Source organism: Ammospiza nelsoni, chromosome 11 (genome assembly GCF_027579445.1).
Source record: "Ammospiza nelsoni isolate bAmmNel1 chromosome 11, bAmmNel1.pri, whole genome shotgun sequence".
Lineage (NCBI taxonomy): Eukaryota > Metazoa > Chordata > Aves > Passeriformes > Passerellidae > Ammospiza > Ammospiza nelsoni.
The window spans coordinates 1,415,739-1,439,378 of record NC_080643.1 but is presented as its reverse complement, the minus strand read 5'-3'; the positions used below and the strand labels follow the sequence as shown (position 1 = coordinate 1,439,378).

The window sequence follows — 23,640 nt, the reverse complement described above, 5'->3', positions numbered from 1 at the left end:
CCTTGTGATTGACTCAGAATTATTGATCTGAGATGCATCTTCCCTCTCTGGGTGCGGGAGTGGTTTTTGTGCTCGGTAGTTCCATCAGGCAGGCCTGGGGTCAGCATGCTGCCAGAGCCTGGTGGGTGAAGGCAGCAGAGCAGCAGGAGAGCCCTGCTGTTCCCTCCTGTGCCCCGTGGGAGGCTCTGCCCTTCCCTCAGCAGCACAGGGGAGGCTCCATTCCCTCCTTGCACCATGGCTAATTTCAGCTCAAGGCAGAGCTTCTCTCGTGGCCTGCCATGTGCAGGGGGTATTTCAGTGTGCCACTGTTCCCTGCTATCAATGCAAGCTGGCATTGAGCATTTTCCCCCAAAGCTGCAAGAACTCTGAGTGTTCTTGGCTTTGTAGCTCCTTCCTCAAGAGGAAGGCCATGGAGAAGGTTCTCTCTGCTAGGCTGGGGGTTTCTGTGGCACCAGCTGGTCCAGCCCAGCTGGATTGGTGACTTGCGTGGCACAGCCTGGCTCCTGGCAGCTCGTGTCCTGCTCCTGTGTCCCAGCACCCCGGGAGAGCAGCAGCACGTGTTCAGGATGGAGATGGAAGTGCTGCTTTCCTTTCCTGGGAAATGGGGTGAGGTGCCAGCATCACGCAGGAATGAGGCACCAAAACCCTGCCAAAATGTTTTACTCATCAGTATTTATTATGTGTGTGTTCTATGCTCGCTGAAATCCCTGGAAAATATTACTGAGTCCCGGGGGTTTTGAAGGTGATATTTACATATCATGGAAAGATGGGGTCCCAGAATGGCTTGTGTTGAAAGGGAGCTTGAAGCCCATCCAGTTCCACTCCCTGCCATGGGCAGGGACACCTTCCAGGGTGCTCCAAGCTCTGTCTATCCTGGCCTTGGACACTTGCAGGGATCCAGCTGCTCTGGGCACCTGTGCCAGGGCCTGCCCACCCTGGGTAACTTTGCCAGGTTGAATCCACATCTCTGCTCAGTTGATGTCTTTGTGTGAATTGTAGATGTGGTGGAAATACACAGATTATTTTAACATTTCTCCTACTTGTGTGTCATCAGTTTATTCTGAACGTGCGGTTGGACTACAGGATCTCCTGCCTGCTCTGTATATTTAAACATGAATTTGATGAAAGCAATGCCCAGATGTCTGAATCCTCCACTGGAAGCAGTAGTCAGGAAATGCCAGCTAATGTACCAGGTGGGTTATTTGACAAGGAATAATGAGGTTGTGTGGCTTAGGGAAGACTCTGGAATCTTCAAGGGGCTGATAGGATGATTGTTTCAGGTCCCACTTGCCATTTGAAATGTTTTTAAGCTGGAAAAACATCTTTGCTGCCACTCTGACCTCATGTATTTGTCCTGTTTATTTTTTCAGGAGCCCTGGACTTTGAGCACATTGAAGAACAAGCTGAGGGGATCTTTGGTGGAAGGAAAGTATCTCTTCACAGGTGCCAGTCGAGGGGAAGCCCCCAGGCTGGAGGGCTCCCAAGGAGTGGGGAGTGGGAAAACAGCTTCATTTTCCTGAAATGGCCTTGATGCTGCTCAGAGTAGGGTCCATTTGGATCCAGAGATGAGGAACAGGGTTCTTCAGCCAGAAGGATCATCAGGGGAGGGCTCTGTGCTGTGGGTGAAAGCCAAGGTGCAGGGTTAGTGCATCTCAGCTCGATGCTGCAATAAAATCTCAGTACAATTTCCCCCCTTATTTAAAAGTAAGAAAAAAAGGTTTTCTGCCACTGCTAAGAGAATTTAGAACCTTTTGGGACCCTCAGTCTAATGTGGTTAACTCCTGCTATGTTTGCAGTGAGGAGAACACCCCTCTGGACTTGGATGATCACGGGGGCAGGACTTTCCTGCGGGTCCTGCTGCATTTAACGATGCACGATTACCCTCCCCTGGTGTCTGGTGCGCTGCAGCTGCTCTTCAGGCACTTCAGCCAGAGACAAGAGGTCCTTCAGGCTTTCAAGCAGGTACCTGTGTGTCTGGAGAGAGTTATTCCTCATTTGAATGTATCTCTGACAGCTGAACCCAGCCCTTTTTGTGCAACTCACGGCTTTGCCTCCCTGTAAGGTTCAACTGCTCGTTACCAGCCAAGATGTTGACAACTACAAGCAGATCAAACAAGATTTGGACCAGCTGAGGTCAATAGTGGAGAAATCTGAGCTCTGGGTGTACAAAGGCCAAGGTCCTGATGAGACCATGGACAGTGTGCCAGGTGAAAACGAGCACAAGAAGAAAGAGGTAATTAGGTTGTGTTTGTGTGGATTTGGGTGGGTATTTGCAGGGTGTAGCTGCTGTCAGAACTGTAACAAGGCCCTTCTTCCCAGCACACTGCCTAGGTGAGGTTCTCTCTACTGCTTTCAGGTTGAGGCAGGAATGAGAGCAGAACTTGAGCCAGGTGATGCCCAGTAGCAGCCCTGAGGTGTCACCTTTAGGGTGTGACAGGGCTGGTTTGGGTTTGCTCTGGCTCCCCTTTCAGCACTGACCAGTGGCACGGGATTTGTGCAATCAAAAGTATCTCAAGTAAGGTAAGGGCAGAGCTGTGAGCTGCTCAGGTGACAGCAGAGAACTGTGCTTTATCTCTACCTGATAACAAAGGATTTTCCCCACGTGCACATCTGGCTTAGAGCTCTTTTAGTATCTTGTTTCCATGAAATTGCAATCAGGAAAGACTGGATGAGGGGATGCAAGAAGCAGTCCCTGGTTTAGGAACATTTATTGCTGGAAGTAAATACAAGTAATCCACTTGTTGCTTTTCTTGTACACATTGCTGTGAGGAATCTCTTGGTATTTGTGCAGTGACAGTTTAATAACAATAGAGAGAGAAAGGAAGGGGTTTTTTCTGAGGGGAGACTTGATCAGAGACAGAATGTGACAGGCAAAGGATGGGAGGTTGCTGCCTCTGAAATCATCCCTCCCTCACCTTGTTTTGTATCCTAGAGGTCAATGTGACTTGACAGGATAATTGTATGTGTTTTTCTGAGGCTGTCAGAGCTGGAGGATGACATTCCTTCCCAGGAGGAGAGCGGGCGCTATCCTAGAACGGTAATTTTAGCCTTCATGTAGACAGTAGTATAAGCTACTAATAAATTGTCTGATTTTATCCTCAGGAAGGTCACAGCAAGTCTCAAAAGCCTGAAAGTACTAGCAGCTACAACTACCGGGTAGTAAAAGAGGTAAAACTTTGCTTCTTGATAGTTCACTGGAAGTGTAAATGAGTAACAGAGCTCTGGAGAGCTGCAGTCAGAGGGAGGCACCCAGGAAAGTCTGAGTCACTGTGCCATTGTGGAAACTATTTGCTGAGTAATAACAAATCCCAACTTGAATGGGAAGCCAGGATAGAATAAGCACGACGTGTGTATTCTTTCCCTAAGGATGGATTAGTGAGAAACGTGACGTTTGCTGCTGTTTCAATGGTAACACAATATTTTTATTGTTAAGGACTACAAAGGCAGTAAGCAATGGGAGAAGCCATTGAATTCTCCCTGTCCTGAGTACCTTGCACTCAAAGCCACTGTGCTGTTGATATTTAATGTAGAAAGTACCAGATGAAGAACGTGCTGTGGTGCTGGTGTGGTGTGAGCTGAAGGTGTGTCTGTGGCTCTGCTGTGGAGCTTGGTGTTGTGTTCACTTGACATGGCTGAGTTCTGCAGGAGCATAGAATCTCAGAATTTAGAGTGTCCTGAGGTGGAAGGGACCCACAAGGATCATCCAAGTCCAGCAGCCCTAGTCAGATGCCACGGATGGAGCCCGGGCCACGAGGGGCTGCCTGGAGCCGCTCTGCTCCTGCAGATGAGTTGGTCCCTGGTGCTGCTCTCCGGGACCTGGCGTTCTCTGGAGGGAGAGCCAGAGCTGGGCTCTAAGGCCAGTGTCTCCTGCAGATCCTGCTGCGGCTCAGCAAGCTCTGCGTGCAGGAGGGGGCCTCGGTGAGGAAGAGCAGGAAGCAGCAGCAGCGACTCCTGAGGAACATGGGCGCTCACGCCGTGGTGCTGGAGCTGCTGCAGATCCCTTACGAGAAGGTGGGGCTTTGTGTCATGCTGACAGGCTTTTCATACCTTCTGTGAATCTTCTGAACCTCCTCCCTGTGGATTGGATGCACAGAGGCTGGTTTATGTAGCCTCATAATCTGTAGAATACCCACTCAGAAATAAGGAGCTCAGACAAACTCCGTTTATTTGAAGCCTTTGAATATACAGATTGCCTGAAGAAATACTCACAAATCATATTTCAGAATTAAGGCTCATGTGAGCCAGGTGCTGCCTTGAGGTTAAGCTGTGTTGATGGAAGCAAGACCCTCATTGTGAGGCAGCTGTGAGAGCACCATCCTGGGGACAAGGAGGGAAGGGAGGGTATCTCATTCCCCAGGGGTTTTATGAGCAGTGTACACAGACCCTCCCCAGCTGTCGAGTCCCAAACTCCCCCTTAGAGGTGAATAAATACCCAGTGGCTCTCCAGGTGAAGCTAATTCTCCTAATTAGCCTTATCAGGGCTAACACTTGGCAGCTGTGCAGGCTGGAGCCCACTGGGGCTGGCTTGTGCCTGTGAGCCTGCAGAGCACCAGGCTGTGCTGACGCAGCACACCCCCAAGGTCGTCACCTTGGCTGCTCATTAATCACAGCTGACAGGTATTTATCAGTACTGAGGTGAGGCAGTTCTTCACATTTTCCTGGTCACTCTGCTGTCCTCTCTTTCAAACTCATCAGGTTTCTGAGAACCAGTAATCCCACACAGGAGCTTTGATTAATGTTAATTCTCGTGGTTTCTTGCGTCATATTTTGCTAAAAAAGCAGCAGCAAAAACACCTTTCAACGCCTTCTCATCACCTTTCTGTGCCATACATGTGAATGTGCATCAGACAGGCAGTGTGGAAGGGGTTTCACCCTTGGGAAGAGATGAAATTCCTTAAAAATAAAACCAGGCAGTAATTTTCCAAAGCGCGGCTCCTGCCGTCGGTGGGCTGGGAATCCACGCTGACGTCAGGGGAAGGGCCCTGGTTCCTCAGCAGTGCTTGGAAGGCTGCAAGGAGGTTCCAGTAAAGATGAATTGGGCTGGGCTGGTGCAAAAGCAACTTTCCATGGCTGCTTTGCCATGAGTTCCCCTCTGTGGCTGCAGAAGGGCTGCAGCGGGACGTGGCAGCTCTCCTGGGCAGCCTGAGGTGATGATGTGTGGTTTGGCCAAGGGGCTGGGATGTTCAGAAGAGAAAAGTGACTAAAGCACGTTGCTGGCAGGCCTGGCTGTGGAATAGGCACTTTTGGAGAATAAACTACTGTAATTTCTATTATGGGCTTTATTTTTGACGCTTTTTGGAAGCGTGGAGCTGGCCCAGCTCATCCCAAACGTCTGTGAACTGGGTGGAGGTTTGTTTTCCTTCGGGGTGTGAGAGACGTGACAGTTCCCTTGCTGGAGCTGAGGCTCATCCTGTGCTCACCTCAAGGTGAACCTTTGGGTTCTTTTTAACCCCCTCTTCTTTGTCATGCAATCCCAGGCTGAAGACACGAGGATGCAGGAGATAATGAAGCTTGCACACGAGTTCCTGCAGAACTTCTGTGCTGGGAACCAACAGAACCAGGCCTTGCTGCACAAGCACATAAACCTGTTCCTTAACCCAGGGGTAAGAATAACCTCAGGCCGTGATTTATTTTTGTGTTCTAGCAAGAGAAGGGACTGCACTGTCCTTGGTGATACCTCTGGGGCTGTTCTGTTGCAAGATTGGTTGAAAAGGTCACATTCTGTTTTCATTCTAAAGCCTCAAAAGTTGGCAGGATGTTTGTTTAGGGCAGTTTCAGTGTAGAAAGTTCAAGAGGCTGAAGTGGAGTGAAAAATAGGCTGAGATTAGGAGCAGTGGTGTTGAAAGCTGAGGTCCTCAGCAAAGTTCCCTTCAGCCCTGTGCTTGCAGGACTGAAGGGAACTTTGGAGTGTTGGCTTTACCCTAACCCCAGTGGGGATGTGTTGGGTTGTTGATTTTTCTGACTTTTTGCTCCCTTTCATCCCCTCCATCAGATCCTGGAAGCAGTGACAATGCAGCACATTTTCATGAACAACTTCCAGCTCTGCAGCGAGATCAACGAGCGCGTGGTTCAGCACTTCGTCCACTGCATCGAGACGCACGGCAGGAACGTTCAGTACATCAAGTTCCTGCAGACCATCGTCAAGGCAGAGGGGAAATTCATTAAGAAATGCCAAGATATGGTAATGGCTGAGGTGAGAGCTGCAGAGATTTGCAGGGTCTGAACAGAAGTTTGCACATAGCAGTTGGTGAACATGACAAATTGATCCTCTCGCTTCGGGGACTGCCAAGAAGCTGACAGCTCTCACCATGCAAAAAGAGCATTACAGCTTCCAGGAAGCTCAGGCTTTTTGTGACCAAAAGCTCTCTGAGCTCCTGACTCACAGGTGTAACGAGGGGTTGCTTGTTAATGGCACGAGTTTCTTCCCAGGCCTGTACCCAGCAGCATGTAGGTGGGTTTATGAAGCAAGGGTGCCTTTGTCTAGCAAAATTGGCTTGAAGAGAAGTAGTTTAATTTCAAGATCACTAAAGCAGAAGGAGGATTTCACCATGATAGCATTTTGATGAGAGTTTTTTTTCTGAAATTTTAGAGCTACCATAGAATCACCTTCCGCTATCCCAGGGTGCTCCAAGCCCCATCCAGTGTGGCCCTGGGCACTTCCAGAAATGGGGCAGCCCTGGCTTCTGTGGGCAGCTGTGCCAGGCCCTCACCACCCATATTTTTCTGCCATCTAAACTTGCTCTCAAGCCAAAACCATCCCCCTTTGTCCTGCCTCCCCAAGCCCTTGCAGATAGTCTTAGCAAGATGTGCCTACTCAGCTTTCAAGTGTGAAGGGGAAGCAGATGAGGATCAGCTTTAGGTGTGTGGGTAACTGGAAACTGGGGAGCCAGGCTAAAAGGGAGAGAGAAGGGTGAATGAAAGCCTTTCACGGGGCTGTTGGATGGGATTTGTTTGGCAGATCTGCACATCTGATGGAATGTTTTGGCCTCCTCAGCAGGGGGAGCCCCAGGATCAGATTTGTCCAATCTGGCTTTTGAGCATCAATCCTGATGGGTGGATCAAAAATCTTTCATATTTTGTTGTCCAGCTCAAAACCAGCTTCACTAGCTTCTTAACACTTAGTTGAGTGTGAGGTGCTCAGCAAAGGGCTCCCCCAAGGTCAGCAGCTGCCCTGAGGGGTTTTTTTACATCTTACCCCGCTGTTTTTCACAAACCCTGTGGGTTAAACAGCCCTGCATCCCTCCAGCTGTGTGCTCAGCAGTGGACCAGGGCTCAGTTTGCTCCACCTCCTTCCCTTCCTGGAGTTCCAGGAGGTCTGAGCTGCTCTGAAATCGTGGCCAGCCAGGTGTCAAATGTGAAGCTGATGGAATTCTCCAGTGTGGGACTTGACGTGTCACTGGCCTTGGTGAATGGCTGGTGTTGGTTGGGAGGGTGGAAGGAGTGAGCCCTGCAGTGCTCCCATCCCTGGCAGCTCTCCAGCAGCACAGGGCTGTCCACAGCTGCCTTAGGAAGTCACCTGGGGTGACATGGAAAGGCACAAACTTCTTGGCACAGCTTCTGGCTAGCAGGCAGCTGGGCTGGCTTGGCATTTCCTCAGTGGTTCAGAAGGGGTCAGATAGATGGGACATGCCCTCCTGGAGCCCTGTGTCCCTGAGGGGCTGGGCAGCAGCAGTGGGACAGCCCCATGAGATGAGGGGATGCTGTGGGGGATGCCAGGCTTGGCTCTGCTGATGCAATGCTCTCCTTGGCCCACAGCTGGTGAACGCAGGGGAGGATGTGCTGGTGTTCTACAACGACAGAGCCTCCTTCCAGACCCTGGTGCAGATGATGAGGTCAGAGAGGGACAGGATGGATGAGAACAGCCCCCTGATGTACCACATCCACCTGGTGGAGCTGCTGGCTGTGTGCACAGAGGGCAAAAACGTCTACACAGAGATCAAGTGCAACTCCCTCCTCCCTCTGGATGACATTGTCAGGGTGGTGACCCACGAGGATTGCATACCTGAGGTGAGGGCTTGCAGGGGAGCTGGGCTGTGTGTGTTAGCAATGTGCTGGGTTTGGGTGACAGAGGGTTGATCTTGCTGGCTCTGGCCTGGCCAAAGGGGGTTGGTGCAGGTGGGCAGAGAGCTGGGAACTGCAGCCCTTCCCTGCTTCTGCTGTTGGCACCCCCAGCCAGCCTGGAGAGTCCAGTTAAATCCGTTTATACTTCCTCCTTACCCCGAGAGTGGGAATGTGATGCTGTACTTGGTTATTTTATAGGGTTCTTGAGGCAGAGAGGTTTATGGATGTGCTGCTAACCTTGAACAGATGGTTCTGCAGAACTGGAAATTATTATTATGCTGACGTTTTGTCTGCAGTAATCCTGGGGGTTTTTTATTGGATGGTGTCTTGCTATTCATGGCATTAAATTTCACCAGTGTTTAAGTGAAAGGAAGAAGCAGAATTCCAAATTATCTGTGTAGCAATTTTAATGTGACATTATATTCATTCATACCACCATTCAGGTTCTTATTCTTTATGACTTATTTTCTCTACTTTTAGGTCAAAATAGCATATATCAACTTCTTGAATCACTGCTATGTGGACACAGAAGTAGAAATGAAAGAGATTTACACCAGTAATCACATGTGGAAGCTGTTTGAGAACTTCCTGGTGGACATCTGCCGGGTAATGTATCTGCACCAAGGAACTGAATTCAGCTTTAAAACCTCTTTAATCCAGAGCAGCAAGGATAAGACATCCCAGTGCATCAAGGCAATAAGTACCCTGAATACTCTGTTCCTGCAAATATGTGCCTCCTTTTCCTTGTGCCTGTGGATTTCATTAGTCATATTCCATGGAACACATTCATATTTTCCTTTTTAAAAGAAAAAATCCAAGCCCAAACCAAAGCTCAGTGAAGCTCCACACCCTGCTCCTTTGTCCAGTGCCTTTTCTGTCCTGCCACCTGGCCTGCTTATTCTGGCAGCATCTCTGAGCTCCTTCCTGAGCAGCACTCAGCGTTTTTTGGCAGGTCAGGACAGATTGTTTTCCAGGCTTGGTGTTTATTTGGCCATATGGCTTTTTGCCTGGGATTCCAAGTATTTCCCCATACGAAAGCATTACACCTCAGCGCTCCCCATCCTGCTCTTGCCTTCCTCCAAGACTCTGTGGTTTTTTCCCTCCCCCAGCCATGCTCTGGGCCAGCACACCAAACCAGGAGCAGCTCTGGCTCTGCTCCGGCGCGGGCTGGAGATGCAGAGCCCCAGTGTCACTGCATTGCTGGGACCAGGACAGTGTGACATGAGGAACTCCAGTCTGTGCTGCCCTGGTGAGCTGCCCCTGACCCTGCTGTGCTTTTGCTGCAGGCCTGCAACAACACCAGCGACAGGAAGCACGCAGACTCCATCCTGGAGAAGTACGTGACCGAGATCGTCATGAGCATCGTCACCACCTTCTTCAGCTCCCCCTTCTCGGACCAGAGCACCACCCTGCAGGTGGGAAATGCACACACACAGCAGGGAGAGCACTGCCAGGGCACTGGTGTTCATTCCCCTTTGACAGTGCACAGGAAACACGGGGGAGCAGTGCTGGTGTAACTGGGCAGCAAATACATCTCAGCTCTTCGTGACCACACTGGTCTTTCTGCTGTAGAAATGGAAAAACATGTAGGGCACAGTCCAAATGTTCTTCTAGAAAAGCTCAAATGTCACACTAATTCATCAGTGCATTCAGCTCTGTGCTACCACCAAGGTCTTTTGCAGAGAGTTCCTGTGTGCCATTGAATGCCAGAATGGTTTGTGTTGGAAGGGACCTTAAAGCCCATCTCATCCACCCCCTGCCACTGATATCCCAGAGGGAGCAAGGGTGATTGATTAAGGACAGCATATTTTACAGAAAGATTCTAATTTCCCTTTAAAAAAAGGATCCAGAACAAGAATACAGAAGCTCTCATGCGTCTCACCGAGTACATTTTTGCCTAGTTCAGAAGTTAGAGAAATGTGAAGGAGGAGCTTGGAACACCTGTGAAGGTCAGAAGGCAGAGAGTTGTGCAGCAGAGCAGCAGAGTCAGGATGTTGCCCTAACATTTCTATTTGCACAGAGATAACCCTGTTCTTCATGCATAAATAACTTTCTGGGAGGTGTGGGTGGAGTGGTCAGGTGTCTGGCAGCTCTGGCAGGAGGTTGAGAAGGGGCAGTTGTTGAAACTTGATGCAACCTCCTGGTGCCAAGGGCAGGTGTTGGCAGTGCAATCTCCAGGTCTCAGCTCATCCACCCTACCCCTGCCTGTCTCTGGCCTCAGCTGAGGGAGCAGTGCAGCAGCTGATTTGCTCCTCAGGTGACTTTGGTTGCTATTGCACCTCCTGTGCTCCTCAGAGGAGTGAGACATGGAACTGTGGCCTTGTCCTGGGCTCTGCCCTCGCTCTGTGCCCTGTACCTGAGCTGCCCTGCTCTCACTTGTCATCTCTGAGATGCAGCATTTGAACACACATCTTGCCATCCTATTTTAGCCATCTGTTAATGTTATATCAGCAGTTTTTCTTTAGTTTCTCAATCTCCCCCTCTGTCTAGCAAGATGAAGTCACTTGGTTCACCTCTTTTCCCATCTCGGTTGATAGATCTGCCTTGTCCTAGATTCATCTTTCCTCCTCATCTCCAAGTTAGAAGTGGTTTCTCTCGCTTTTCCTGCCTGTCAATACTCCTGTCGGTACCCAGGGGTTCTCCCCCTGAGGAGCACAGCCTGTTGTGCCACCTGCCTGGTGTCCATCCCTGCTCCAGGTGGGATTTCTCCCCTCTCACGTGCTGCAGGTGGGCTGATCTCTGCAGGGAAGGGTTGTGGCCGCTCTGCCCTGGGCTCGGTCCCTCCCTGCCCTTCCTGCTGCACCTCCTCATCCCAGCCAGCCTCCTCTTGCCTCCTGCTCCTTCATGTCAGGGCTTGTCTGACTGAAATCCTTCCTGCCCTGAGTCAGCCTTGCTAGTTCAGGGAACACCTTGTCCATCCATCATGTGGTTCCAATCACATGAAATTAGGAGAACACAAATCTTTTGGCACAGGACAGCTGCCCACAGCTTCTCTTTAGCAAACATTGTTCAGCCTGTTTGCCTCCAAAGTTGTTGCTGCCCAAGGTTTCCCTTCCCAAGTGCAGCTGGAGACATGAGGGACATGGAGTAAATTTCCTATTTGATTTATTGATTTGATTTATTGACATTGTTTAAGCAAATGAAACATCTTAAAGGGTTTTTGAGACCAAAAAAGTCTTTAGACATGAACTGAAAGGAATATGTGGGTGGTTTAAATCCAAACATGCAGGTATTTTCAGGGCCCTGGGTGGATGCTGTTGTTTGCCATGGTTTTTGGTCTTTGGATTATTTCCAGAAAGGATAAATGGGTATTTGCCTCTTAGCAATTTTGGGGGCTTCAATTTTGCTTCTCCTCTTGTACATTTTGTAATGGTGTTTTATTTAATTGATCTAATAGATTTAATTAGCTAATAGATTTGGCTTTTTACTCTAACTCCACTTTTTTCTTGCAAACAGGCTTTACTGTTGGCCACAATAAATGAGGTATTTTTCCCCTGGTTCCTAAGTCCTGTGGTGTTTGCACTGTGGTGTAGTTCCTGTAGCTGGTAGAAGCATTCCATAGCTAGTGGGCACAGGGACACAGGGTGTTCCCTCTCAGATTGAAATGTTTAAAATGCTCTTTCTTCTCCAGGTTGTAATATGTTGTTCTACTAAATAATCACTGTACAAAACCAAATGGAGTTTTGGTCACTATTGTTGGGCAGCTGCAAAGGTGAAAGAACAGAGCTCATGGGCTTGGGTGTGTTGGAGCAGCTCACCTGTCTGTAGTGGGAGATCACTGTGTGAAATTCAGGGGTGAAAACCACACCTTGATCTTGGCTGATCCTGCAGCAGCTGCAGTGTTTGCCACTAAGCACTGCCTGTGTTCCAAATAGCACACAGCTGCTTTCTCAGTGAATTGGATCCCAGCAAATAATGCCTGCAATGATGAGTTTCCAACTCTGGAGCCCTGCTGTCACATAGCCAAGCCCCATTTACCTGTGGCCTCTTGAGTCAGCTGCTGGTCAACACTAAAAGAGGAATCTGTGTGCCAGGGTTGCTGATAGCTCTGATAACACAGATGAAGGTGACTGCTCACTTCCTTTGCTTAGTCAGGCCTCAATTACCTGGGCTTTCTGCTGCAGAAGCTCCTGTTTCATTTTCCCTTCCAGCACTGGTTCCCACCCTTGCCATGCAGCTGCTGATGCCGTGGTAGATACCCTGCCACCACGGGGAGCTGCCCAACAGTGCTGCAGCCCAGCTGGAGGGGCTGGAGAGCCAGCTGGGCTGGGTGAGGCTGTGACTGTGCCGTGCTTGCCTTGCAGACCCGGCAGCCCGTGTTCGTGCAGCTGCTGCAGGGCGTCTTCAGGGTCTACCACTGCACCTGGCTCATGCCCAGCCAGAAGGCCTCTGTGGAGAGCTGCATCCGCGTGCTCTCCGACGTAGGTAAGGACTGGGGTGAGCGCGGTGCCTGCTCCAGGCTGCAGCCATCCAGCCTGGCTACTGTGGCATCCTGCCACAGGGACAGTGTGGCTTGTGTCCTGCAGGTGCCACCTGGGATAACTCACAGCCCAGGCTTGTGCTGATGGATCATGGTGGTTGAGCAGTGGGTGTTGTCACTGTCACCTGAAGTGCTTTCTCTGCCCAACCTCAAACCTCCCTGCAGGCCTGTTGATCTGCAGCAGGGAGATGGTGTTCATGGAAGCACTGAGGTTGGGAAAGCCCTCCAGTATCCCAGCTGTGCCCAGTGCCCATCTTGCCACCTCCAGCCCTTCCTTGGACACCTCCAGGATGGGCACTCCAAACCTCCCTGGGCAGTTCCAAAGCCTGACCGCCCTTTCCATGGAGGAATTCCTCCTGCTGTCCAGCCTGACCCTCCCCTGATGCAGCTGGGAGTGCCACTCCTGCCCATAAATTTGCTCCGCTTTCAGTGTCCACAAGAGCAGCTTGTACTGGATGTGGAGTCAGGTTCTGCTGCTGTGTGTCCACGTGTGCCAGCACGAGCTGTTGGGCTGTGTGTTTAGGGAAGGATTCCTCCTCCCACACCTCAAACAACAGTAACAGCTCTGAGGTGTGGAAGCCTCTAAACATAATCCTGCCCAGGCCTCACCCTGCCCTGTTTAAATTGCACTCAGAGCCATAGAATGGTTAAGATTGGAAAAGATCTCTTAAGGTGGTCGAGTCCAGCTTAAGAGATCCCACTGTGGTCAGCAGTAAAACATGAACTCAAGTGTCACATAGTAATAGTTTTGTCACCTCTCTGGGCAGCCCTTTCTAACGCTTTACAACCTTTCTGTGGGAAAAAAAAAAAAAAATCCTAATATCCTAATTTCCCAGTGTCTGATCTAAACCTTCCCTGGTGCAACCTCAGGCTGTTTTCTCTCAGCCTGGGAAGGAGAATTTGTAGAAGGAAGGGCTGCATAGACCTTGGTCCTGTTTTGTGCTGATTCACGGGCTCAGGGTCTCATTTCACACTGATTTTGCTTGTTGCAGCCAAAAGCAGAGCGATTGCCATCCCCGTGGACTTGGACAGCCAGGTGAACAACCTGTTCCTGAAGTCCCACAACATCGTGCAGAAGACGGCCATGAACTGGCGCATGACGGCGCGCAACGCCGCGCGCAGGGACTCGGTGCTCGCCGCCTCCAGGGACTACAGGAACATCATCGAGAGGCTGCAGGTGACTGCACAGCCCCCTTCCCCTGCAGGGCCACAGCAGGACTGAAAACCTCACCTGAGCAAACCCTGGGGTGACTGCACAGCCCCCTTCCCCTGCAGGGCCACAGCAATGCTGAAAACCTCACTGAGCAAACCCTGGGGTGACTGCACAGCCCCTGTCACAGACACATTTTATGGAAAATCCTTTCCTTACGATTTTTCCTCCTGAGAAGCTGTGAGGCCTCAGGAACAAAATGTAAACATTGATTATCTGCTGCTGTGGGATGCAACAGGTGCATCTGGGATTGGTCTCATGTGGTTTGTTTCTAATTAATGGCCAATCACAGTCAGCTGGCTCGGACTCTGTCAGAGCCACAAACCTTTGTTATCATTCTGTTTCTATTCTTAGCTAGCCTTCTGATGAAATCCTTTCTTCTATTCTTTTAGTATAGTTTTAATGTAATATATATCACAAAATAATAAATCAAGCCTTCTGAAACATGGAGTCAGATCCTCATCTCTTCCCTCATCCTTGGACCCCTGTGAACACTGTCCCAGCCCCCTTCCCCCTGCAGGGCCACAGCAGGACTGAAAATCTCACCTGACCAAACCCTGAGGTCTTTTAATTTATTCAGGCAGGACAGAGCTCACTGTCCTGCCCCTCATCCACTGTTAGTGAAATTAATTCAGCTCTGGATGTGTTGTTAATGTTTCTCTGAGCCTGCTGTGGTTGTTCCCCAGGACATCGTGTCAGCCTTGGAGGATCGCCTGCGGCCCCTGGTCCAGGCAGAGCTGTCAGTGCTGGTGGATGTGCTCCACAGGCCTGAGCTGCTCTTCCCAGAGAACACGGATGCCAGGAGGAAATGTGAAAGTGGAGGTTTCATTTGCAAGTAAGTTGTCTTAGTCTGGCTTGTTTTGTTTTTTTCCAATCTTCCCGTGCCCCGTGGAATGGAGCCCTCTTACCCAGCTTAGTAAATATTTGATATCCTCTGAAATACCTGAAATAAAAATCAGTATTTTGTAATATGGTCAATGTAATTTGTCCTTGGTGGGGAAGGAAAATCTGCTTGTGGGAATGGGGAAAGACTGGTTGATATGTTCTCCCAACTAACACTTAAAAATATCTGTTTGCTGCAGGATGCAAGTGTCCTGAGCAGTTGTATAAATGAGTTACATTTTGAGCTGATGCAGTTATTGATACTGCCTTCACCCCAGGAATGTTCCCGAGGTGCTGGGTGAATACACGAGGATCAGTTTTTGTCATGGGCATGACCACAGCTGGAGGGAAGGAAAGGGGAGATTGCAAGGGCATTTAGAGGGCAGTTGAGAGCAGATCCCCTCACCTCCTGGAGGGGTGGGCTCCGTGCAGAGGTTGTGGAAGCTGAGCACTGAGTCAGTCCCAAGCGCTGGGTGGGATGGATTTGGGGCTGCACCCTCCAGGGCTCTCAGTCTGGTTTTAACCAGGTGGAATAGATTTCTCACTGTTAACTGGCTGTTCTGGAGCACCACCATGCCCTGGATCCCACTGATTCCTTGCTGCCTGCAGCCAGAGGGGTTTTTGGGCTCTTTTCCTGCCCACAGCTTCCCCTGGTAGCTGTCAGGTGTTGCTCTGGAGAGGAGGCTCCAACATGGGTGTGTAGCAGTATGATGATAAACCTTGTTTGCAGCAAAAACCAGTGCAGATAAGCACATACATCTTACCCCATTTTTAGAATATTTGCACTAACCTGATTGATGGCTTTTTTTCAGGTTAATTAAGCACACAAAGCAGCTGCTGGAGGAGAATGAGGAGAAACTGTGTATTAAGGTATTGCAGACGCTCAGGGAAATGATGACCAAAGATAGAGGCTATGGAGAAAAGGTAAGGTACAGTCCAGCATTCTGTTAAACACTGCCTTTATTCAGTCAAGGAAAATAAAACTCCTGCTTTTTAAAGCTGTTTTGTATGTGTAAGCACTCCTAGGCTGGAGCAGGGACAAAACATTTTTAGTCAACTAATACCTTTCAAATCATATTTGAAGTTAAGCTTGTTTCTGCTGCTTTTCTTCTTGAGACTGGCAAGGTGAAGTCTAATCCTCGCAGTTGCTGGCACTCTGAAATATCAATTTTGTTACCTTTTCCTGAAGGCTGTAACATCTTTATTTGATTCTCAGGTCTAGGTGACTCTTCAGGTCATGCAGCCTTGCAACAAGAGGGTGTTTTGTAGTTGATTTGAATTTGTGTACAACTGAGTAATCTTGTTGTGGTTTATAGATGGAAACTCTGTACACCCACCCATGTTTCTTCTTTCCCTTTCCTACATACAACTCTTGCCTGCTTGAGAGCAACATTTTTCTGTAGGTACAGACCTATTCTTTATTCCATCAGGACAGCGTGTATGCTCCCATATGTTTGTGTTTCTAGAAGTGGTTGCAGTCAGCTGAGACTGGGATTTGGAGATTCTCCTGTTTTCTCCTGAATTCTGGTCAGCTGAGGTTCTTCCCATGGCACCCAGTGGGAGCAGGGGAGCACAGAGTGGGGAGCAGCTGGGATGGGGCAGGGTCTCTGTGCCCCTGAGAGCTGTGCCCAGGAGCAGGGGGTGTCTCAGCCCGGTTCTCCCCCACAGATGGGTTTGGAGCTGCTGCTCATGCTCAATTCCCAGCAGAAAGGGCAAAAACTTCAGAGATCAGAGTCTGAGAACAGCAGGAATGGTTTGTAGCAGCTGCCAGGGGGGAAATGCTCCACAGGCAGAGGAACCTGCAGCATCCTGGGCACTGGGCATGTCAGCAGGAGGCAGGAGCAGGCCGTGGTGCCAGGGCTCAGCCTGGCACTCGTGGGTGTGCACGTGTGGCTGCTCCCAGCACACCCAGGCTATGCCAAGGACGGGAGGCTCCCAGGAAAATGCCCTCAGGGCAGGGATGGCCAGGGCTGTGCTCCCTGCCCTGCCCTGCCAGGCTCTCCCCAGAGCTGCCAGCCCAGCCCAGCTGGGCACTGCCTCCCTGGTTTGAGGGAATTCATGGGCTGGAGGGAATTCCCTGGGAAAGCAGCACGTCCTGTGGGATGAGGAGGGAGCAGGGCACAGGTGTCACCTTGGGGCACACTGTCCTCTGCCCAAGTGGCTGAATCCTGTGCTGGGGCATCACCCTCTGTGCCCTCCTCAAGGTCCCTTCTCTGAGGCATCCCAGCTGGAAGGGGCTGCCTGTGGCCAGGCTGCTCCTGGGAAAGGAGGGGGACTGGTGATCCCCTAATGGGTGCTGGTATTTCGTGATGTGGAACTGACTCAGTGTAACCACAGATCACATCTTACACTTCTCTAGCACATCAGTGTGTCCTCTCCTGTCGGAACAGCCAGGAGCCACTGTCAAGGTCACCTTAAGTAATAAAAGCAGAGTGTGTGATGCATGTTGTGTGTAATAAACGCCAGTGAAACCCAATCAGAGCTTTGAGAGTTTCCCTTAAATGTAATTTGCCACTGAGAGATTTTCCAAAATGGAAATGAATTTCTAGGAGTTTCTTAAGCTTCATTCAGCTAACTTGGATGAAGCAGTATTTCTAGAAGCTGCAGTTAACATACCTTGCACCATTCAGACCATGGAGAACCCCACAAGGTGCTAAAAACTCTTCCAAGTGTGGCAGAAGCATTGATTTCTGAAGCAGTGGCTCAGTTACATAAGGAGTCAGGATATGCCTGCCTGTGAAGTGATTTTTGAGTCGGAAGGAGCAGCTGATTGCTCACAGATAGACTGTCAGTAGTAGTAGAACAGCTTTTGCTGTCTGGCTGGGAGCACTGCAGTGGGGTTTATTCTCCCTTGTGACTCAGAGAACTGAATTTAGTCACCACCTAAAAGGTAGCACCTTTTGTTTTTAAAATCATCCTGTAGTGTAGCAAAAAAGGAAGGAAAAGCCCCTCTTAGATTGTAGAAACCCTGCTGTAAATCCTGGAGTCCCTGCTAGAGGTGCTTCCATCCATGGAGGTGCAGAGCTCACCCTTGGGAGCAGTTTATTGACCTCAAGCAGAGAACCAGGGAAAGGCTTGGCTTGGAAGGGACCTTAAAGATGACCCAGTTCCCTCCCTTGCAGGGTTGGGACAGGACAGCCATCCCTTCTGTCTCTGGGCAGCCTGTGCCAGGCCTCCCCACCCTGGCAGGGCAGGACTCCTTCCTGAGAGCCCCTTGAAACCCTGGCAGTGCAGAGCTGGCATCCCTGTCAGGATTCCTGATAGGGAAGGGTTCCATCCTGAGAGCCCCTTTAGAGCCCAGGCAGTGCAGAGCTGTGATCCCTGTCAGGATTCCTGATGGGGAAGGATTCCATCCTGAGAGCCCCTTTAGAGCCCTGGCAGTGCAGAGCTGTGATCCCTGTCAGGATTCCTGATGGGGAAGGATTCCATCCTGAGAGCCCCTTTAGAGCCCAGGCAGTGCAGAGCTGGCATCCCCGTCAGGATTCCTGATAGGGAAGGGTTCCATCCTGAGAGCCCCTTTAGAGCCCAGGCAGTGCACAGTGATCCCCGTGCTGTCCCCGTGCCAGGGCTCTCAGCTGTCCCTCCCCACCCGTGTCCAGAGCTCTGGGCAGGTTCTGGCAGTGCCTTGGTCCTGCTGCAGCCCCTGTGGTGCCCTCAGGAGCAGCCTGGCTTACATAAGGATGTGCAGGGCTCCTCCTGGGCTGTGCCTCTCTCAGCCCACGGATCCCCTGGTCCTGCTGGCCCTGAGCAGTGCGGGGGGACACGGGTGTGCTCCTGCCACCCCGAGCCCTGCTCCCACAGCTGGGGCTCCTCAGCAGCTGGCAGAACCCGTGGGCAGAGCACAGATGCACAGGAGCCTGTGGGAAGGCTGAAATTTTTCCATATTGCTGCAGACTCCTCGCTTGGCACGCGCTCAGGATGGCTCGGTGACGGGGAGCATACTGTGCAGTATTTAATAGGCACAAAACTGCTCCACATTGACAGTGTAGGCTAGACCCAAGTTTTTCACTGTGCTGAAACATGTCATTCATGCACGTCTCCCCGGGTGCCTACCAGCTGACTCGCCTCAGCTCTGCAGGGCTCGGATTGGGGAGCTCCATTTTCCCTCCCAGAGTGGGAATGCAGCCCTGAGCTGCTGCTGCTCTGCTCAGGGCTCGTGACACTCCCGTGCCCAAGGGTGAAGTCCTTGGCTCCGGGTCAGGCAGCCCACGTGGGCTGTCCCTGGCACAGGAACAAAGCCAGGGTACATCCTGCCTCCCAAGCTGCCTGGCACAGCAGTGGCTGTTCCCTAACCCAGAGCTGGCAGATGTTCCTCGTGCCCACTGCAGAAATAATGTTGGATTGCAGCATTCGAGTGTTAAATGATTTATAAGATCCTTACATGAAATTTATGTTTCTTTTCTCTTACTAATCCTTGCTTTCAATTCTTCCCCTTCTTTCTTTCCCAGCAGATTACCATTGAATTGGATAATGCTGAGGTTTTCATTTTATTTCTCTTCTCCAGTGTTGTTTCTATGGTGTTTGTTTTACCAGTAGCCCTGTGATGTGTCCTGTCTCTGCAGCACTGAGCGTTCTGATTTGTGTGCCTGTGTCAGTGAATTAGTGGAGTTCTCAGTCTGCTGTGTGTCTATCCTGGGAATAGTTACCATAACTAATTCCACATGTCATTTCTTGGAATATTAATCCACATGGGGAGTTATCATTTTTGGTAGTCTGCAGTCAGCTGGTGCCATGGTAGATCCTGTGAAGTTTAGGATCAGATCTGGAGGATGAACTGCTCTAAGCAGTCAGCACGTAGCGCTTGGCCACCATTCCTGTGTCAGATGTGAAGGGGTTATTTCTTATTCGGAAAGCCGAATAGTGACTTTTAATGGTGTCCTTGAAGGAGCTGGAGGGAGGTGGGTGCAGGTGGGACTGGGAAGGGGCAGAAATTGTGCAGAATTTGTGTTCCCAAGAAGGAACAGTGACAGTGCTGCAGCTCGTGAGAGCCTTGCAGTGCCCCGGCTGTGCCCCAGTGGGGTGGGTGGTGTGGAACCCTGAGGATTTGGGGAGCTGTTTGTGGGTGAAAAGCCCCATTTGAGGGAAGGCGTGGAGCTGAGCTGACGTGGAGCTTTCCAAGGACTCTGACAAGCCTGGAGCCTGGTCGGGGCAGGGCAGAGGGAGCTGAGCTGCTCTGCAACTTCCTCATCAGCTCAAAAAAACCCTGGTGTGGGTGTGGAATTTGCATAAATGTATAATACTGAGAAAGTGATTGACTGGCACCTTATTTTACTGAAATACCATGGAAAAAAGAAATATTTTCCTCTCAGTGCTTTGTTTCCTGTGTTCTCTCCCAAGCCAGCCTTTTATTTGGAACAAAGCTCAACCACTTAAAATGTCTAAAGCATTTCTGACCTTTATTTAGTGGAGTAGGTCATGAAATCTGTAGAAAGCAATTTACGGTGTGGCTTGTTGATTTTGATGTTAACCACCTGAATTCACTGGGTAAACTTCATTCTGAAAATGAAATATTTGGGGACCTTGCCTGGTGAAATGGGTTTGAAAGCCAAACTGTTTATCACTAAAGTGGACAAATAATGTGCACATTACCCAAGGCTGGGCTGGAGAGTGTTTTCTGTTTGGGGGGATTTTAGGGCTGGAGCTGAAGGTCCCTTCCCTAAGAAACTGGTTTCTCATCACTGCTTTTGGCCCACAGTCTGATTTTGACCTGAAAGGCAAATTTCTTGTTGCACAAGTTCATTTACTGCCGTGCCATCACCTCTGAGCTGTGCTGGGGTGAGATCTCAGCTGTGTCCCCAAGCTCCACACACACTCCTGGCATTACAGAGGTGCTCTGAGATGCTCTGCTGTCTGTTTCTCTCTTTTTTTGTTAAAAAAACCAGTTTTTTCCCCATTTAACCTGGGGCATACACCCCAGCAGCCTGCTCTGGTTTCCAGAAGTTAACCTGTAGCACAGAAATGCTTCCACCAGGCCAGGTCCTTTGGATGATGTGCTGCTGCAGCTTCCCAGAATAGCACGTGTGTGTATATATATAATTTTAGCTTGGAGAAACTTCAGACAGAAAGTTGAATTGTTTAATTGCAAATTAAGTCATAATGTGAAACTCTTACCCGTTTGGTTTCTGGCTGTGATGTGCTGTCTTTGCCTGCAGTAAATCAGCCAGAGCGTGCAGAACAATTTAGGATTTGGTCTGGAGGCTGCAAAGGAGGAATTTTATTGCTCCTTAATGGAGCAAGTGCATGGAAGGAGCAGGTGTGTGTATAAGCATCAGCACTGAGCACTGGCTGTGTAGGGCAAGGGATTCAGGTGGAGCTGGAACCACTGGCAAGGCTCAGAAATCCTGGGGTTTTCTGGTTTCCTTTTTTCCCCCTTGTCAGCCCTGGAAACTGCAAACATTTAATCAAAGAATACAAAACTCTGCATTATTAGTAAAATTATTGACTTGCTTTTCTGTCAAGACTATGCACACTTCAGATGTTCTGATCAGCTGAAATGCTCCTCGTTCCCTCAGGGAATGCTCCACTGAAGTTGATGGCTTGATTTCATGGTGGCTTTTATGTAGGTTGAGTTATCTTAGTTGTGTCCTGCAAGGTAATCCCAGCGAGCAGGGAGTCCCAAAAACAAGGGATATAAAAACCACCAGGAGATGTATGTTTGTTAGTGAAAATCATGACAGAAAGTCAGGACAGACCCTCTTTGGAGTGTTCTTTTGGAAATGGGTGAATAATGCTGGAATCCACCCAATGGCAGGAAATCCCCTGAGTGTGGGGCTGGCACCAGCCCTGGACAATTTTGGGCTGAGCTTGGGGGCTTTGGGTGCTGGAGGAGTGGAGAGGAAGGGAACAGCAGAGGTGGTGCTGTTGTCCTAACTCACACTTTTATTGAGGATTTATGTGGAATTCCCTTTGTGCTGGAAGGGACGAGCTGCAGTTTTCCAAGGAGAAGCAGTGGAGCATTGATAGAAAACCCAAACCACGAGGAACTGTGTCCCACCACACAGGCACCATGGCTGTGTTGGTTCTCTCCTGGTTTGGGGGATTGTGAGCTCAGAGCTGGCCTTTGGGTTGTGCTGTGGCTGCTCTGTGCCTCTCCTGCAGCATGGGGTGGGAGCAGGAGCTGAGGGGCTCAGCAGGGCGTGTGTGACATGGGCTCTGTGCAGGTGTCTCGGGTGAGAAAGCCAAAACCCCAGGGCAGGGCATTGTCCTTAGAAGCCCTTGGGCTGAGTCTCTGTTGTGGCCTCCTTCCTGGGCTGGAGCTGCTCTAATCCTGTTCCTGATGGAGCCTTGCTGCTGTCTCAGGGAAGAGCTCTGGGGCCGAGGTGAATTCTTGCACCAAGTGTGAATCCTCACACAACAGCAAGAGCTAAACCCTGCTTGTAATTACACACAACAGCTTAATGCGCTGTTAATGCAATCCTCAGCCCACTGAGGAGTGCGGGCGTGATGCAAATGCAGATTTGCTGCTGTTGCACGCTGAGCTGCACCGTGGGCTCCCTGTGCTCCGGCCCAGCTCTGGGAAAGGTTCCTGTCCATCCTCCCGGCCACGGCTGCCCTTTGGGGACACCGCGGCCCAGTTTCCACCTGCAGTGCGAGTCCTGGCTGCTGAAGCACCCCCATCCTGCAGGAGCCATGGGTGTTTGCTGGCCTGGCAGGCAGGGCCCGTCGGGGCTGACCTGCAGGTGGCACGCGCAGGATGCCGATCGCGCTGGGAGATGGCCTACTTTGCTTTTTATTTTTTTTATATTCCTTTTTCCCCTCCCAGCCACATTGCAGTGAGCTGTTCCGCTGGGCACCTGCCAACATTCAGGCAGCAGTTACATAAGAAGAGCTTTTTTTCCTGGAATTTAGGCCCGCTGCTGATGTGTGACCTTCAGCAGTAATTGCCAATAAAGGCGCTGGGGATGTTTACAGGCACCGCGCTGGCCCGCGGCCCGCGCCGGTAGCGCCGAGCTGGGCTGGGCTCTGCTCCCCGGCTGACCCCACTCCAATGCAGCTCAAATTCCTCACTGAAATGGGGTGCTCTGCTCCCCGGCTGACCCCTCTGCACTGCAGCTCAAATTCCTCACTGAAATGGGGTGCTCTGCTCCCCGGCTGACCCCTCTGCACTGCAGCTCAAATTCCAGGGTGAAATGGGGTGCTCTGCTTCCCCCCAGCCTGACCCCACTCCCCTTGCAGGATTCAGCTATATCCCAGTTTCCAGGGTGAAATGGGGGAGCTCTGCTTCTCTCCAGCCTAACCTCACATCACTGCAGCTCTGCTTCCATTTCCATGGTGAAATGGGGTGCTCTGCTTCCCCTCAGCCTGACCTCACTGCACTGCAGCTATAGCTCAAATTCCAGGGTGAAATGGGGGTGCTCTGCTTCCCTCAAGCCTGACCCCACACAATTGCAGCTCTGTTTCATTTTCCAGGGTGAAATGGGGGTGCTCTGCTTCCCCTCAGCCTGACCCCACACCATTGCAGCTCTCTTCCAATTTCCACACTGAAATGGGGGTGTTTTGCTGTTTCTGGGGTATGGGCCAGCTGCCACTCAACCAAACCCAGCACGGAGTTTCCCTTGTATTATTTATTTGTTAGGGTTGTGTTGGTGTTTTATCTGGTTTTTCAGTAGTGACACTTCTTTATGCAGCTGATTTATCTACAGGCAGCTCTATCCAGTAAAATGCACTTGCAGACCCACTCAGTAGAGTTTAGGTTTGGGGTTTTTTCACCTCTTCGCATTAGTCTTGAGGTTTCAAGTAGGTGGAAAGAGAACTGAAAATTCTGGTTCAGAGGGGTTGTCTGAATTAACCTTTTCCCTGCTCTTTACTATGATAAACTAAAATTCCAGTGTCTAAGGTGCAAAATATGTGCTATCTTATGCATTTTTGATTGGAGTTAGGAAGTGTATTAACCTCTTCAGAGCTGCAAAGCTGCACTTGGGAATTATTTTCGTCGTAGAGATCTTATTCTGCAGTCATTTCTCTTGTGTATTTTGCACTTAGACAGTGCTTCACTTGTTATGTCTCA

At 50.3% G+C, this 23,640-nt stretch overlaps 1 protein-coding gene across 4 annotated transcripts in view; it reads left to right on the top strand.

Annotated features, from left to right (window-relative positions):
- Nucleotides 1-23,640, top strand: part of ITPR1 (inositol 1,4,5-trisphosphate receptor type 1) — a 159,128-nt gene that overhangs the window by 69,804 nt on the left and 65,684 nt on the right. For 2 of the 4 annotated variants that reach the window (XM_059479818.1, XM_059479816.1), the window contains exons 24-39: nucleotides 1,055-1,193; nucleotides 1,371-1,429; nucleotides 1,801-1,962; nucleotides 2,063-2,233; nucleotides 3,103-3,168; nucleotides 3,874-4,011; nucleotides 5,478-5,603; nucleotides 5,993-6,193; nucleotides 7,756-8,007; nucleotides 8,542-8,667; nucleotides 9,348-9,476; nucleotides 12,366-12,486; nucleotides 13,534-13,718; nucleotides 14,438-14,586; nucleotides 15,446-15,557; nucleotides 19,085-19,111. In XM_059479818.1, the coding sequence (XP_059335801.1) occupies nucleotides 1,055-1,193; nucleotides 1,371-1,429; nucleotides 1,801-1,962; nucleotides 2,063-2,233; nucleotides 3,103-3,168; nucleotides 3,874-4,011; nucleotides 5,478-5,603; nucleotides 5,993-6,193; nucleotides 7,756-8,007; nucleotides 8,542-8,667; nucleotides 9,348-9,476; nucleotides 12,366-12,486; nucleotides 13,534-13,718; nucleotides 14,438-14,586; nucleotides 15,446-15,557; nucleotides 19,085-19,111 (2,163 nt within the window). Of the gene's footprint in view, nucleotides 1-1,054; nucleotides 1,194-1,370; nucleotides 1,430-1,796; nucleotides 1,963-2,062; nucleotides 2,234-3,102; nucleotides 3,169-3,873; nucleotides 4,012-5,477; nucleotides 5,604-5,992; nucleotides 6,194-7,755; nucleotides 8,008-8,541; nucleotides 8,668-9,347; nucleotides 9,477-12,365; nucleotides 12,487-13,533; nucleotides 13,719-14,437; nucleotides 14,587-15,445; nucleotides 15,558-19,084; nucleotides 19,112-23,640 lie in introns of all 4 variants that reach the window. The other 2 variants (XM_059479815.1, XM_059479817.1) reach the window with 2 other exon arrangements.